We start from the raw sequence: 16,873 nt of genomic DNA on the forward strand, positions 1-16,873 counted from the left end.
TTCCTGGTGCAGTCATCCACACCCAAAGTGCTCACCACTAGGAAAACCAAACTGACCAGTGACAAAGTCCTCCAACCTCCACTACGGACAGATAGGAGAAAATGCAGCAGGAAGAACACAGCCCAGACCAGAACCAGATTCCTCTCCTTCCAAAGGGCACTGTGCTGAAAGCATCTCTAGACAAGAATGGTCACTGCTCCTATTGCAAGTTCAGCTTGATGAAGAGCTTGGCTAGAGAAGAGTTCAGACAACATCAGGGGTTTGATAATCCCAGTGATCGATAATCACCTGGAATTCCCAACTCCCTGCCTGGTGCTCTTTCCTCACAGTCACAGACAATCAACAGTACTCTACTCCAGGGCGATTACTGGGCTTCTAAGGGCTTCCTTTCCTTAACACAACTAAGTGAAATACATTTAATAACTTACAGATGGTATTTGTTTCTCATCAGTAGTCACTTTCTTCTCTGCTGTGGCTTAATCTATTTTCCTAAGAGGAAGCATCAAACAATAATACACAAGATAGATGACCCCTAAGCAATTTTAATCATTTTGTGGGAAAAGATTTTCTGGTAGTTTCCAGGCTCTGTAAGCAATATATTGTTGTGGAATCTTACTTTAATTATGTAAAGATGTATTGCACACTTGTTTCACCTTGCCTGCCTAAGGCATCTGACTAGTCTAATAAAGAGCTGAATGGCCCAATAGCTAGGCAGAGAGAATAAATAGGAGGATAAATCTAGGCTCGAGAGAGAAGAATGAGAGAAGAGAATGAGGAAAAAGGGACACACCTGGGGCCAGAAGTCAGGCAGCCATCAGCCAGACAATCAAGAAGAAGCAATGAAAGTAAGACACAGAAGAAAAAAAGGTAAAAAGCCCTGAGACAAAAGATAAACAGGTTAATTTAAGTTAAAAGAGCTAGCCAGAAGCCAGCCTAAGCTAGGCTGAGCATTCATAACTAATAATAAATCTCCTTGTCATGATTTAGGAGTTGATTGGTGGTCCAAAAAGAAAAAGCCTAGTACAATATATTATCCTAGGCAGGCCTGAGGCAGAATAGACTGAACAAAAGTGATTTTACATGGGAGAGAAGATGGCTTACTCACCTCTCCCAGCAATCACTTCCAGATCAACTTCCCTTTCCTCAGGTATGGCCCGTCCTCCTCTTTTCTCCTACTGCATTCTCTTATTTACTAATGCCTGGAGACTGGACTCAATTATACCTGGTCAGTATACACACAGGAGAAATGTACTCTGGCAAAGTAGTTTGAGAAACTTAATAATCAGGCAAGCATGGTACACTCATATAAGATGCTAATTGTAGGAGAATTGAAGGATGTACATATTAGCTATGGTCACATCATTTTGTAAAGCTCCTCGTATGGTACATAGATAAGCAATAATGATTCCAAGAACTAAAGTCACTTGGTTCCCAGAGCTAAGTAATTTATTATTATTTTTTTAGATTCTCACCTTCTCTACCCTATCAATCTCTAGTATAGCTAGCCATGGGAGATGTTAATTCATATCTTGAATTTCTTTTCAGTCCTCTTCTCCCTTCTTTTCTACCTAAACTATCCCAGCTGTAAGCTGACCATAAGTTTTGGTTGTTGTACTAGAGACTCTTTGAGGCCTGTGCTATTGATAAGTCAACCATCCTGTTTGTATTTCCTTCTCTCCAACCTTGAACTACAAAATATATGAAGACTGTGAACACTCTGCTCAATTGTTCTGTAAATCTAAAAGTATATTAAAATAAAGTCTGCTGGGGATGGAGAGATGGCTCAGCAAAGAGCACATTCCACTTCGGGGAATCCAATGCCCTCTCCTGGCCTCCATGGGCACCTGTACTCACTTGCAAACTCACACCCAGCTACACAAGGGCCAGAAAGATGGCTCAGTAGGTAAGAGCACTTGCTTTTCTTGCAGAGGACCTGGGTTCTATTCCCAACACCCAGATCATGACTCACAACCTTCTGTAAAACACCGGTTCTAGGGGACCCTACAACCTCGCCTGACCTCTGCTGGAATTAGGCACACATTTGATGCACACACAGACATGTAGGCAAAGCACTAATATATGTAAACAAATCTTTTTTTTTTTAGAAAGTCTGCTAATCAAAGGAAAACTCCTGGTCAAAGACTACTAGGTATTGTCAACAAAATGAGACCCCCCCACGAAGACATCAGGGGAGAGGTGCTAACTATGACAATACCAAGTACTTCAACCCACTAATAATGCCTATATATCATTTTAGTCAAATGTTTTCCTAAAAACTTTTGCTTCAGATTAAATAGTAAAAATGGCCGGGTGGTGGTAGCGTATGCCTTTAATCCCAGCACTAGGCAGGTGGATCTCTGTGAGTTTGAGGCAAGTCTGGTCCACAGAGCTAATTCCAGGACAGCCAAGGCTACAAAAGAAATCCTGTCTCAAAAAAAAAAATTAAAAATGAACAATTCTACTTTATGTCAGAGTGTTAATGAACAATAAATGGAAGAAAAATACAGTTAGACATTTGTTAGTTCCTCAAGTATGGGAGAATTGATACTGACACCACGATTTGAACCCTGGAAGACAAATTACACTCACGCTCTAGAATTAGAATGTTCCACCTCCATCCTGACTTAATTACTTACTTGATGACTATGAATAGTTACTTAGATTCTCTGTGCCTTAGGTTTCCCATCTGAAAAATGGGGTTAATAGTACTTACAGGGTTGTTGTGAAGACAAGTAACACTTGGCCATGGCTGAGAACACAGTAAGTACTCACTATACACCAGCAGTTACTACCAATAGAAAACCAAAGGAAAACAGCAGAATCAAAGGGAAAAATATATATCCAGTACATGACAGGTAAGGACAGCAGTTAATGAAATTCAACAGATACTTTCATAACCATCACAGCAATGATTTCTGGCTTACTCCAAAGTTGATGCCACTTATTTTCCAAGGGAAGAGAAGCTAGTGTCAAATTCAAGGCACAACTACAGAGGAGAGATTTCATACTCCAGTGGGAAGAGAACCCTTACTCCTTCTCTTACTTCATGACCTATGTGTATCCCTAAGAAGGGCATGATTACTTCATTGATTCCAAAAGCCTACAGCTTAGAAAAACACTAATGATAAAATCAGAATTAGAAACGGTGGTGTGTGCTACTCCTCAATGGCCTCGAAAGGCTGGGTTAAGAGGTTCTTTTATTAGGCCCACAGGTTCAGTGTGAGCCTGGGTAATGTCCTTAAGCTTTGTTCCTCCTGGTTGGCTCCTGTCAGGAAGAAAGAAAACAGGGAGGCAGGGATGAAGAAAGGACGAAATATATGAGAGGGGACACTGAAAACTGGAAGTAAGGGTAGTTTAGACATAGGCCTTAAGAGCAAAGTAGGGGCTGGAGTAATGGTTCGGTGGTTAAGAGCACTCACTCACTGCTTTTCCAGAGGACCTGAGGTCTGCTCTTAGCACCCACGTTGGGCAGTTCACAACAGCTTGAAACTCCAGTTCCAGGTTATCTTCTGGTCTCTGCAAGCACCTATGGGTACCTTCATGGACATGCACACACACACACACACTCCCACACTCCCTCCCTCCCTCCCTCCCTCCCTTTCTCTCTCTCTCTCTCTCTCCCTCCCTCCCTCCCTCCCTCCCTCTCTCTCTCTCTCTCTCTCTCTCTCGTGAGCGCTGCGCGCACGCTCAAGCACACATGCAAATACAATTAAATCTTAAAACAAAAACCCCAAACAAAGAATAAAGATCCTACAGAATCAAACAATTCCCAACAAAAAAGAGTTAAAATTAAAAGTCTTTTCCATCAGCAAGTTTCTGCTCTATAGAGGTTTTTGGTGTCTTTATGAAGACTGAAATGTAAAAAGAAGCATGGAGATAGATGAGAAGCCAGGTACATGGACACTGCTTTCCTAGAACAATGATTTGGGAGAATAAGCAATAAAATATCAAAATGCCCTTTTGCCTACTCATCTTGATTATAAAATTCTAACCTTTCCAAAGAATTCAGGAAAGTAAGGTTGTTATTTCACTCTGAATAAAAACAAAATCAACTTTTCGTTTTTTTCTTCTTCAGTGCTGGGGATGGAACTCAGTGCCTCATCCATGCTAGGCAAGCACTCCACCACTAACCTGCACCCTCAGCCTGGTCATCACCTTTTTGAGCAGAAGAAATACTCTCACCAAGAAGCAGTACACAGGGGTGGGTATCACAAAGCCACCAGCAGAAAAGCAGTCCACATCGCACATTCCACTGACAATTCACATAGAAGTCAGCTAAATTTTGACTCAAGGAGTCGCCAACTTACATGTGAAGATGCCACTGAGACCAGAGTAGAACAAAATCAAAAGAAGCTTTCTGTATATCAGCATGCAAAAGAGAAGGCTTCTTCTACTAAGCAGCTCACATTCAAAACCTAAGCTACTTACAAACCACACTTTTGGCTTGGATTTGCCCGACACAAAAACCATGCACAAACGTATGCCATTCCTTTTACTTTAGAAGACGGTGCTCCTGTATCATCCAGTTTGTTTGGATATACGGGCAGATTAAAAAAAAAACGATAAAAATTAAATAACGCACACACACAACCATGCCTATTTACCTTGAATGGGATAAGAATAATGTGCTGGGCTTGGCTGGCTTGTGGTTAACCCTGTAGTGCAGGTAAGAACACTGTGTTGACTTGGAGATGGAGTCTGAATTAAACCACTTTCAGGTTTCATACCTGGCCACAGTGCACCTGAATCAGATAAAGTGGACCAGTTACAAACAACACATGGGGCCGAGGAGCATGGTTATGCTTTAAATACCAGCTGGTAGGTTTAAAGTCGAAAATTTAAAACAAATTTGCTTGTAGGATGCAATTACTAATTCTCCCACTTACACTACAAGCGAATATATTCTCGAAGAATTAGAAGATGGGGTCATGGGAACAAAAACTTTGCTAGTATCTCAACAGTTGGAGCAATTGACCAGGATTCAGAACAGCACCAAACTGGAGTATTTGTCATACAGAAAGACTGATGTTGGTGTACAACGAGAAATTCAAACTGTCAAGGTGGAAGATGGTCTATGTCAATTAAAATTCACTTACCAATGAAATAAGCAAGTTTTCTAAATACTCAAATACATCTTTTTCTCAAACTGATTACTTTATAAACCTTGTTTCCTAGATTATGAAAGACATGCCTGCTTTTTAAAAAAGATTAACAATATTACATAGGCCCTAGATGTGGTTCAGTTGGCAAAGTGTTTGCTTAGCATATGTAAAAGCTCTGGTTTCAATTCCACCACATAAAGTGGGCATGGTGGTGAATGTCTGTAACCCCAGTAAAGGCAAGAGGATCAGAAATTCAATGCCATTCCTGGCTCTATAGCAACTTTAAGGCTATCTTCAGCTACATGAGACCTGTCTCAAAAAACAAAATCCTGAAAACTATAATTTAGCTGAGTGGTGATGCATACCTATAATCTTAGAGCTCAGAAGGCTGACACAGGTGGATTGTGAGATCAAGGCCAGCCTATGCTTCCTGGCAACACACTGTTGCAAAAAAACAAAAACATCTTGAAATATGTAACTTAGAAAAAAAGTTATACATAACTCTATCATCCAAAATTAACTACATCAATGGATTATAGAAGAATTACCCACATATCTCAGGGTGTCCTATCTCTCTGCCTTTCTCTTTGAGAAAGGTCTCTCGATGAACCAAGAGCTAGGCTGACAGCCAGCAGAACCTCATGATCCTTCTGCCACTGTCCCCACCCCCAGTGTGTGGGTTACAGGCACACACACTGCCACCCTTGGTTTTTTACATGGGTGCTTGGGATCAGAATTCAGATCCCCATGCTTGAGGAGCAAGTACTCTTTCCCACAGAACCATCTTCTTAGGCTCTTATTTTATATTTTACATGTAAAAGGTAAGACTCAGTGCTTTGATTCTTGATGGTTTGGCATTATGTATTTTTGTTAGGCAAATTATCATTTACATGTTATTACAACTTCCACATTTATTTTAAGCAATGTGGGTGTACTTCCCAAGTAAGTTTAGACCCTAAAGAATTAGATTTGCGAACATGTTTATTAACACATAATATTAAAGCAACATCTCATCTACAGCAATGCATCAAATAAGAATGTCTTGTTAGCCTTATTACTTAGTATTTCACTTTCTGAGGCAAAGTTTTGCCATGTGGACCAGTCCTCCTGAGTACAGACATTACGGAAATGTGCTATCGTGCCAAGTCAGAAACGCAAAAAATAAATATTAAAGGTTATTATTGGGGCCGGAGATATGACCTAGCAGTGAAGAGTACTTGCTGCTCTTGTAGAGGACCTAGGTTCATTTCCCAGCAACCACATGGTGTTTCTGTAACTCCACTGGGGATCTGAAACTATCTTCTGACCTCCACAGGCACCAAGCATGCAGGTGGGACATATACATATATGAAGGCAAAATACATTCTCATAAAAATAAAATAAATCAACTTAATAAACATTAAAAAAGACCATGAATTACAATGGCTACTGAGTTTCCCATTCTACGGACACACTGCAACTTAACATGTGCTTTTCTAAATGTTTCTAAGTTCTTTTTTTCCCCCCTTTTTGGTTTTTTTTTCCGAGACAGAGTTTCTCTCTGTGTAGCCTTGGCTGTCCTGAAACTCGCTTTGTAGACCAGGCTGGCCTCAAACTCAGAGATTCACTTCTAGAACCAAATCTGATTCAGGAAATGGAATGAACTCTTAATTCGCATAATTAATTCTTCCACCTCACATCAAAGTTCTTTCAAAATAAGCAGATCAGCGCCAGCTCCAACCACTCACTCCTCAGTTCAGCAGACATGAGGCTTTCAGACCCTTTCCTATCCCATCACCCAACTTCCTACACTTCTGGAAAGAATATGAATAAAGACTATCCCTAGCAACTTTTCTAGATTTCTTCTAGTTATTCCCCATTTTTTAAAGAGGACACTTTGATTTCAAGTTGACCTCTGAGATCATCTTTTTGATACAGACCAAAATTTAGGAGACTTTATCAGACCCAGGCTTAAATCTAACCCTAAGTATTTATTAACTTTATGACTTTTGTTGCTGAAAGGGGACAATGCTACTACTTACCACTAAAAATTGCTTTAAGGATTAAATGAGACAATAATATAAAAATGAGAAGTCCTATTCTAACTTGATACAGTGAACAGTTTTTTTTTTTGTTTTTGTTTCTGTTTTTTTTTTTAAGACAGAGTTTTTCTATGTAGTACTGGCTGTCCTGGAACTCATTCTATAGACTAGATTGCCCTGAGTGTTGGGATTAAAGGCATGTGCCACCACTGCCCAGCTATCATAAACATTTAAAACTATAATTATAATGAAAGGTTGCCTATCTATCTATCTATCTATCTATCTATCTATCTATCTATCTTGTTGTTGTTTTTTTTTTTGAGGTATGCTTTCATGGCAATCTTCCTGTCTCCATTTCCTGGGTACTATAATTATAGAAGTAAGTCATTATGGCTGGCTGTAATTATAACGACATTCTCAAAAGTCTACTTATACATGAAACACATTAACAGACTAGTTAACCTGAAAACAGCACTAAGGTAACAAATCTACTAAAACTATGACTTAAAAAAAAGCATTTTCTGCCAGATGGTGGTGGTGCACGTTTTTAATCCCAGAACTCAGGAGGCAGAGGCAACCAGATCTCTATGAGTACGAGGTCAGCATGGCCAATAGAGAAAGTTCTAGGACAGTCGGGACTACACAGTGAAATCCTATTTTAAAAATAAAAATAATAAGAAAAAGAAGCATTTTATATCTAAATATATATTACCAAAGAGAGTCATTCATTAAATTCCAAGAAAATTGTATTTATTTAAATTAGCATTGCACTCATGTGTCTATACCCTCACACACATACATTTGTGGGTATCTCTGTGCAATGTTATGGAATTGGTTCTGTCCTTCCACCTATGTATGAGTTCTAGGGATCAAACTTTGGTTGTCAGACTTGTACTTAAAGAGCCTCTACCTGCTGGGTTATCCTGATGGTCCCAAGAAAATGACTGTTAAAGGCAGGTACCAAGAAAATGATTTTTAAAGACATGGTAAACTAGGCTGGGTATGGTGGCACATGCCTGCTATCCCAGCATCTGGGAGGTGGAGGCAGAAGGATTAGAAGTTAATGGCCAGATTCAAAATACACACGGAATTCAAAGCCAGTCTGACTCAAGTGAGGCCCTGTTTCAAAAAGTCAGACAGACAGCCTGTGTTATAGCTCGGCAGGTGGAAGCACTTACATGCCGGCCTGACAACAGGAGTTTGATTTCCCTAGATTCCACCAGGTGGCAGCAGAGAACCGACTCGCACTTGTAAATGCATCCACAGTCACATGCACACAAAACTCACAGAAAAGATACAGTAATTTTAAGAAATATTTTAAATAGGGGCAAGAAAGATGGCTCAGTGGTTAAGAGTGTTGTGTTACTCAGTCATGAGGACCTGAGTTTGCATCCCAGCACTCAAGTAGGCATGGCTTCAGTATGTGCCTGGTCTCAGGGTTAGGGTGGGCAGGGATAGGAAAACCACTGGGGATTGCTGACTGCCAGCCTACCCCAAAATGCAGGATTCGGGTTCAGGAGAGACTGGGCCACAGAGGGATAAGACAGGTGACAGAAGGGTACTCAGTGACCTGGCCTGAGTGGACTTACAGGCACAAGCACCTGCAGGCACACACATTGCACATAACACACATTGCAAACATCTCGTATACTTCTTTGGAAAAAAAATTCACATAGCATATATATTGTCTGAACCTAAATCTTTCTTTTTTAAGTTAACTTATTTATTATGCATACACATGCCAGATCTCATTTTACACAGTGAGCCACCATGTGGCTGCTGGGAATTGAACTCAGGACCTATGGAAGAACAGCCAGTACTCTTAAACACTGAGTCATCTCTCCAGCACCCACCTAACCTACATATTTTATCAGTAAGTTACACATATTAAAGTCAAATCAAGTCAAAAGAATCAATTATTTTTTCTCTCATTTACTCACACGATAACCTATATAATGTAAATTTCTCTTGCCTCCAAATAAAATAGATTACAGACATTCATCATTACCAATTATTCTTTGTAATATAATACTTCCTTAAAGTTCTCAGAAGAGTGCTATTTAATGCAATGACTATAAAGGACACTGTAATAAAGTACACACAGAGCACCTTGTGAGGTTATTTATCTATTTGTTTTTTTTTTTTTTGAGACAGGTTTCTCTGTGTACACCTAGCTGTCTTGGAACACATTCTGTAAACCAGGCTGGCCTCGAACTCACAGAGATCCACCTGCCTCTGCCTCCCAAGTCCTGAGTTAAAGGTGTGCACCACAACACCTGGCACTAATTTTTTTTTTAAATGCTAAGCACCTACAATATTAGAGCACACTGGGAATGGACGGCTGCAATGGTGAGCAGAACAGATAGGGATCCTCATGGAGCTTAGAGTTAAAGTTAAATAGATGAATTATTACCATCTAGAAACCCATATATGGTGGCACATACCTGTAATTTCAGCAGTTGGGAAGCTGAAGCAGGAGGATTTAGAATTAAAGGTCAGCCTGGCTATAAACACTGACTCAAAAAACAAGACTGAGATAGAGTGCTTGTGTAGTGTGAAAAAGGCTATGTGACAGATCTCCAGCACAGCAAAACAAGAAAGCACACAAATACTCTCAATTCTTTTTAGCATTTACCAAGGAGCCAGAAAACGCTAAGAAGCCTAAAAGTTAGACAACTGTCAGTAACACAAGATACTGGCCAAGAAAGTCAGCAAAATTAGGAGTGGAAAAACTAAAAGCAGGCACATTAAAATGCCCAGCATCTATGGAATAATTTCTTTAGATCAAAAAACAAAAGAACCCTTAGCTTATTTAAAAGAAATCTCAAAGACATAACTTATTTTTTAAAAAAATTTTTTTAGATTTATTTATGTGTATGAGTATTTTGCCTGCATATGTATCTACATGCATGCCTGGTGCCCAAGGAGGTTAGAAGGTGGTATCTGAATCCTCTAAAACTGAAATCACACATCGGGTGTTGGTGGCACACACCTTTAATCCCAGCACTCGAGAGGCAGAGGCAGGCGGATCTCTGTGAGTTCAAGACCAGCCTGGTCTACAAGAGCTAGTTCCAGGACAGCCTCCAAAGTCACAGAGAAACCTTGTGAAAAACAAAAACAAAAACAAAACAAAAAAACTGGAGTCACACAAAGTTGTGAACAGTCAGTACCGGCAACTGAACCTGGATCTTTGGCAAGAGCAATAAGTACTCAACCTCTGAGCCATCTCTACACTGCCCCAAAACATAACTTTTAACATATAGTTAATAGTATTAAAATAATCTTTAAAACTAGGGCTAGAACAGAGGAGCAATAATGCACACTGTACATATATATCAATTTACACATGTGTAGAAAACTTGCCACAGGTATTATTAAATGCTTACCCTCAAACTAACATCCAGTAAATCATTTTGATTTACAGTTTATATCCAAAATATATAAAACCAATGAAAACAACTCCCTATGTACATGGCTTCAGATGTCTTCTGTTCTAAAAGTACCTTGGTTCATCAAAGCAACATCTGATCAGTTTTGGGAAGGAGAGGTAGGGGAGGAGAGAGACAAACCAGGAAAAACAAAAAAACAGAAAATAGCAAAGATAAACAATACATAACAACCTACCATAAATATTTAGACCACATGGTTTTGGCAGAAATCCATCACTTCAAAATATATTTACTATGTTTACTACTTACCTTAGCATGCATGGTACTATGTCCTATATATAGTTAAGTCAAATCAATGGTAATTCCTCAACTTTCCAATGATTCTAAGTTTCTAACTGGGTATGATGGCACACACCTGTAATGCCAGTATTACTAAGGCAGGAGTACTGAAACTTCTAAGCTGTGTACAGCAAGTTCAAGGTCAGCCGGAACAAATGTAGCAAGATTTTTTTTCAAAAAACTAAAGTTTGGGGAACATAATTTAGTGTCAGGGAGGACAATGACACACTACAGGGACACACAGGGACAACCCAAGTCTCAGAGTAAAGACCATAGAAATAGTCAAGTAACTAAATAATTATGAAAAGGTATAAACACAGCTTCAACCACACACTTAATGAGTAAACAGTTTATAAAAAAAATTATGTATCTTCTTCCTTCCTGGTCAGCCTTATTTTCTGAGGAGGAACACAAGTTTCTGACTGGTGGAAACATTCTTAAGAACTGCTCACGATAGGTATCTTACCAAAAGGAGGTAGTCCATATGTTTGGGTTGCCTGAGGGTAGACAGTGTAGGGTTGAGACTGCTGCAGTGTCGGGTACTGAGTCTGCCCAGGGTAAGCGGTTTCCGAAACAGGAACTGAGAGAATATGTGCATAAGGTCTAGGAAAATATAGAAAAGAAAAACTTCCATATGTGGCTCATTTGAGTTAATGAAAATGGGTAACAGTTAATATCACTAAGACAAGGAATCCAGGAATGAGGAGATTAACTTTCCAGGGCAAAATAATTCTTATTATGGTCAGAAAACGTAAGTTTTTCCATTACTCTGTCCAAGGAATAATTTTATGAAAAATTAAATAGTTTCAAACATCTTCCCAGGTTCTACCTACCACCCTACAAATAACTACTACATGCAAGGCCATAAATGAGATGCTTATTTAATCCCCCAAATGAGGATTATTTACTTATACCCTATGTTTGTATAATGAAAAATTCTGGGCTGGGGACATAGTCAGTTGGTAGAGCACTTCCCTAGTTGGCAGAGCTTTTGATTCTTAGCACCACATAAACTCGGTATTGTGGGGCAAGTCTGCAATCCCAGGACTTGGGAGATGGACCTGGGAGGCAGGAGGATCAGGAGTTCAAGGTCATCCTTTACTACAGAGTGAATTCAGTCACCCTTGATTATGTAGTGCGTTTGAGGCCAGCTTGGGCCTCTTAAGACCCTTTCTGAGAAAAGGAGACAAAAGCAACATGTTAGAACAATGGAGAATGGACAGGACAGAATTAGTAGCTGTCTTACTCTTCATCTAAGCACTGAGCCAACTGCAGTTCTAAGACAAGGAAGGTAAGGCTGATGAGCACAGAAAAGCAACCACATCAAAAAGCAGGAAGCAGAGGTGTGCTCCAGAACCCTGTGTTTCTTCACCTGTGAAACTGGAGTCGGCTTGTCTAATAGACCCCAGAAATCACTTTAAACTTCACCATTTTGCCACTAGTTTGTGCCAGTCACACCAGGAACAGCCAGGGAATCAAATTCACCACTGAAACCCCCAAGACTTCACCTTGGCTTTCTGACTTGGCAGTTTATCCACTCTACTATACCCTATATATAAATTCTAGTTATTTTATTTGGCCTATTATGCTGTGAGAAAAAAATGTTATTATATACTATAAAAGTCTTAATAAATATAGGGTAGGAGGGTTATGCCTTAACAAGGGTAAAGACACCCCCCCCCCAAAACAATCACCTTTGGGAGAAGCAGATAATAAAAGGCTAGAAAGAAGCAGCAGATGAGCCGAGCAGGTAAGCTGTACACAAATGAAAGACAAGGTACTCCAGGACAAGAGCACAGCCCTAGCAAAGAAACACAGAAAGGCGAGCAAGGGTTTCCTATCTAGAGGAAGTCTGATACTGATCCTAAGGGAGGCACATCTAGAAAGGAAAGGAGCGTGCAAAAAGTAAAAAGAGAGAAGCACGGCTCTGAGTACTAGGCTAAAGTTGGAACAAATCCAAAACAACAGGAAGGCCCCAGACTCTCAGAACAAAGAAAGGTAAGAGCAGAGCTACACTTTAATAAAGACAAATGTCACACTGCTTTCTAAAATGGGTTAGAAGGGCATAAAATTGGAATGGAGGTCCAGTTAAACAAGGATTTTAATGCAATGGCTCTAGTAAGTGGTGAGGAGGTTGAAAATGAAAAGGCACACCTGAATAAAGAATCTGAATATAGCAGCTATGCGCACATTAGGGATGAATTTGGTGTATGCAATATACTCATACTCAATAGTCTCAGAGATTTGTATTAGCCAGATCTAAGCCTGGAAAATAGTTTACTGTTCAAGTCACACAAGAATACTTTGAAATAGTAGTGTCTTAAAATGGCCAATTTCAGATATTGTAAAGACCATAGTCTCTTTTCCCATATGTCTTTACAGATAATATCACCAGGATAGAGTTAGAATATTTAAAAATGAAATGAGAGTATTTCAAAAATGAAAGGAGAAGATGCATTATCTCAGTTGCTAGTCTTCCAAACTAACACAGTACAACTTGGGTATCAGAATGTTGTAGAGTTAACATGTGTTTCACACTTAGTATCTAATTTAGGTGTGCTTGATATGTGGCCCGCAGGCTGAATTCATCCAAGGATAGCTGTGCACAATACCTAGTACATTTGCAGATGACATGTCAAAAGAGTAGACACTCCTATGGCATGTAAAATCTCCCCATAATGCTTTCAGAAGATAGTGTTAACCACATCATGGAAGAAAACCACATGAGAATGATTGACCCAAGAAGACATTAATATTAACATCAGAATGTGCAAAATTTTAGTTAGCTTATTTTTTTTAACTAAAGGTATAAGTAAATGGGTATAACAAGGAAAAAAATGCCAGTTTCCTTTTCATAACAGCCTCAGGGATCTCTCACCTCTGTTACCATGAATCTGGCTGTCATTTGCTCATTAAATCAGCATGCACTTCCTGGTTTAATGAGTGCAGTTGTATGCATCTGTGTATGGATAGAGCCAGTCTTCAATAATACACAACTGCAACTTGGTACAAACATTGTCTGCACCCTACCCAACTTAAAGATGACCGACCTGGTTGGACTTAAACACTGACCGTATGCTGTGAAAGCCTAAATTGATCACTTTGTAACTTTAACCCATCACACTTGTCTCATTTCAAGCTCAAGCATCTGTAGTTGCCAATCTGGAGCCACTTGAGTTGCTTTTACTGATCCATATGTCAATGTAGAGAAAAGAAATGATCAGACTACTAACATGCTTTTTGATCAGTGTTCTACATTTTGAGTGCCTATTTGATTATAGTGGGTTCCCATGTAATAGTAATCTATTCCTGCAACAATCTGATTTTTATAAGGATAAGAGATTTTATCTAGATGTGATAAAAACTGGAGTGAGGATAGAGAAAAAAGGAGGTGAAAATATTTAAATATTAAATTTTGCAGTGAGCCTAGAGAAAATCTTGGAAATAATTATTCAACTTACTTTGCAGAATACATTTGTGAGGTATAATCATTGGATGAGCGAGGGATGTAATCGGTGCATGTCATAACTGAAAGAAAGATATTATCAGGTAAAAAAAGTTAGAACATTTTAAAAAAATCAAATGGAAAACATATCTTATTGTATAGTCCTTCAAAGTATGTAATGTATACACAGACTGGATGCCAAAAAGTTCTAAAGACTACGTAGCAGAGAACACCTCGTTTCTGTTTACGGACCTGTCTGTAGATTTTAAGAGGCAGTAAAAGAAGACAGACAGGATAGAGGGGAATAAATGGATAAAGAAAAGATCTGAAGATAACCAACTGATCACCACTTTCTCGTAAGTAAACTATATATGAAGCCAAATTCCCTAGACTCTCAGTCATGCTCACTGACAAACTTAGAAAGCCAAAGCCATATCTAAGAAATCTAATGATGCTTCTTCTTTGTCTTTAGACTCTGGATGCTTACCCTATTCTTAGTGAAAAGGCCTAGGAATAACTTGTGAGACAGATTTGGGAAAAGTGCCCAGTCTCACTTGGAAACCATTGCTATCGCTATGCAGAATCAACAGCAGCACACACAGGAGTAGGTTTCTGTATTAAGATAAGCAGAGGCTCTGAGACCCATGTAGTGAAGGACTTCTCCACCTGGTGTCCTCTTACCCTCCATAACTTTACCTGGAAAAGGCTGCTATGAAATCTTAGTCCTAGTGGTCACAACTGGGACGAGAGCTTGAGCCACATTACTAGGCACCGCTTCTGCTCATACACATAGAGCTACACCATAAATTCTTTGAGCAGACTCCTTAACTGTTTAAACTTCCTTCAATATCACAAAAGGAGCTGTTCTGTTGCAAAGATGAACCACTGGCTTTTATCTAGTTAGGTTCCCTGAAAGAGTGACTCACACAGAAAGGAAAAGTCAAGAGAGGAGGGGCCAATTCACACCCAAGAGTAAGACAAACTAATAAGTGTGAATTTATTATAAAGGATCTTATCTAATGCCATTATTTGAGGTCTTTAAAAGATTATTAAATATGTGAAGATCACTTTCATGTATATTCAGATAGACAGAAATGAAGGTGATATCAATTAGGTGTGAACGTCTTGTCCATTATAGAACATAAGGTAGAGAGTCATTCATATTCTGCAAGATGATTTCCTCTCTGCTGACAGATACTCAAGTCCTATCTATCCCTTCTCCAATGACAGACTCATTTGGCATTGATTGCAAAGCCAGGACATAATCTGTTATTATACAATAGGGGATTTAAAAAGTAGTCTAATTGTCTTAGACTACAGTAACAGCAGTGAGGATGAGGGAGAGTGAAGGTATAACTAACACATCATTCTAATCAGCTCCAATGTAGGGAATAAGGAAGCCAGGAAAGCAAAGGGTGACTTCCAGGTATGTTTGAGAGAAGAAAAAAATCTGATTAGTCAAAAGAGACAAAAGCGGGCTGGAGTGATGGCTCAGTGGCTAAGAACACTGGCTGGTCTTCCAGAGATCCTGAGTTCAATTCCCAGCAACCACATGATGGCTCACAACCATCTGTAAAGAGATCTTGTGTTCTCTTCTGGTCTATAGGGATACATGCATACAAAACACTGTATATATAAATAAATAAAAATTTTTTAAAAAAAGTTTTGAAATGCTAATTTAAAAAAAGACAAAAGCTTCTAAATACTACTTAAGAGTCTGTTTTTAAACACTAACTAGAGATTTCAAATAGGGGTTGAATACACAAATAAAAGAAATTAGAAATAAAAACCTTGGCTGGGCCTAATAGCCCATGCTTTTTAATCCCAGAATTCAGGAGGCAGAGGCAATCGGATCTCTGTGAGTTCAAGGCCAGCCTGGTCTATTTAATAAGTTCCAAGCCAGCCAGGACTACACAGAGAAACCCTGTTTCTAATTAATGTGGAATTTGCTAACAATGTCTGACACTTAAAGTAAATTAATATAATGGATGGGAGGATCCCCGAAGAGGATAGAAGCTTAGAACCCAAACCTGAGGCCTCCTAACATCAAAATAAAGCTAGAAGAAGGGTCATCAGGGAAAAAAATTAAGAGGAAATGGGCTGATAGACTATGAGGAGAGAGAAATGTATACTAGAATTGGTAATATGATAGCAACTGAGGACCTTGCCAAACAGCTTTGTGGGAAGAGAGACAGCAGAAGCTAAGTCAATCAGCTGAAGGGTGAACAGGCAGAGGGAAGCAAGCGAAGGCAATTCCTTTCAGAACTTCTGGCATATCATGAAACGCAGAGAGCATCTATAAATCACAAAAGCTGCAGAGCAAAGAGCTTTTGTTGCCTTCTAAAGATGGCAGATACCAGAGCATACCTCTTTATGACAAGAAGAACTAAGAGAAAGAATGTGCTGATGCAGGAGTGGAGGTGGGGTAACTATCACACCAGGTCTTGAGGAAGGCCAGAAAGGGTATAGAATGCAAATAAAAGGATTTAAATTTGACAAGAGCAAGAATACTCTTCTGTTCTAACAAGGAGGAAGCAAGACAGGATGTGTACAAACACAGGGAGGCCTGCAGATAGG

At 39.4% G+C, this 16,873-nt stretch overlaps 1 protein-coding gene across 3 annotated transcripts in view; it reads right to left on the reverse strand.

The window, feature by feature from the left end:
• Eya3 (EYA transcriptional coactivator and phosphatase 3) overlaps positions 1-16,873 on the reverse strand; it is an 83,445-nt gene that overhangs the window by 32,173 nt on the left and 34,399 nt on the right. For 2 of the 3 annotated variants that reach the window (XM_040756435.1, XM_040756436.1), the window contains exons 5-7: positions 14,313-14,379; positions 11,318-11,454; positions 4,605-4,742 (exon numbers count right to left, since the gene is read on the reverse strand). In XM_040756435.1, coding sequence (XP_040612369.1) covers positions 4,605-4,742; positions 11,318-11,454; positions 14,313-14,379 — 342 coding nt within the window. The remainder of the gene's footprint in view (positions 1-4,604; positions 4,743-11,317; positions 11,455-14,312; positions 14,380-16,873) is intronic. The other variant, XM_040756437.1, reaches the window with a different exon arrangement.

This window comes from Mesocricetus auratus, unplaced genomic scaffold (genome assembly GCF_017639785.1).
Source record: "Mesocricetus auratus isolate SY011 unplaced genomic scaffold, BCM_Maur_2.0 Super-Scaffold_100014, whole genome shotgun sequence".
Classification (NCBI taxonomy): Eukaryota; Metazoa; Chordata; class Mammalia; order Rodentia; family Cricetidae; genus Mesocricetus; species Mesocricetus auratus.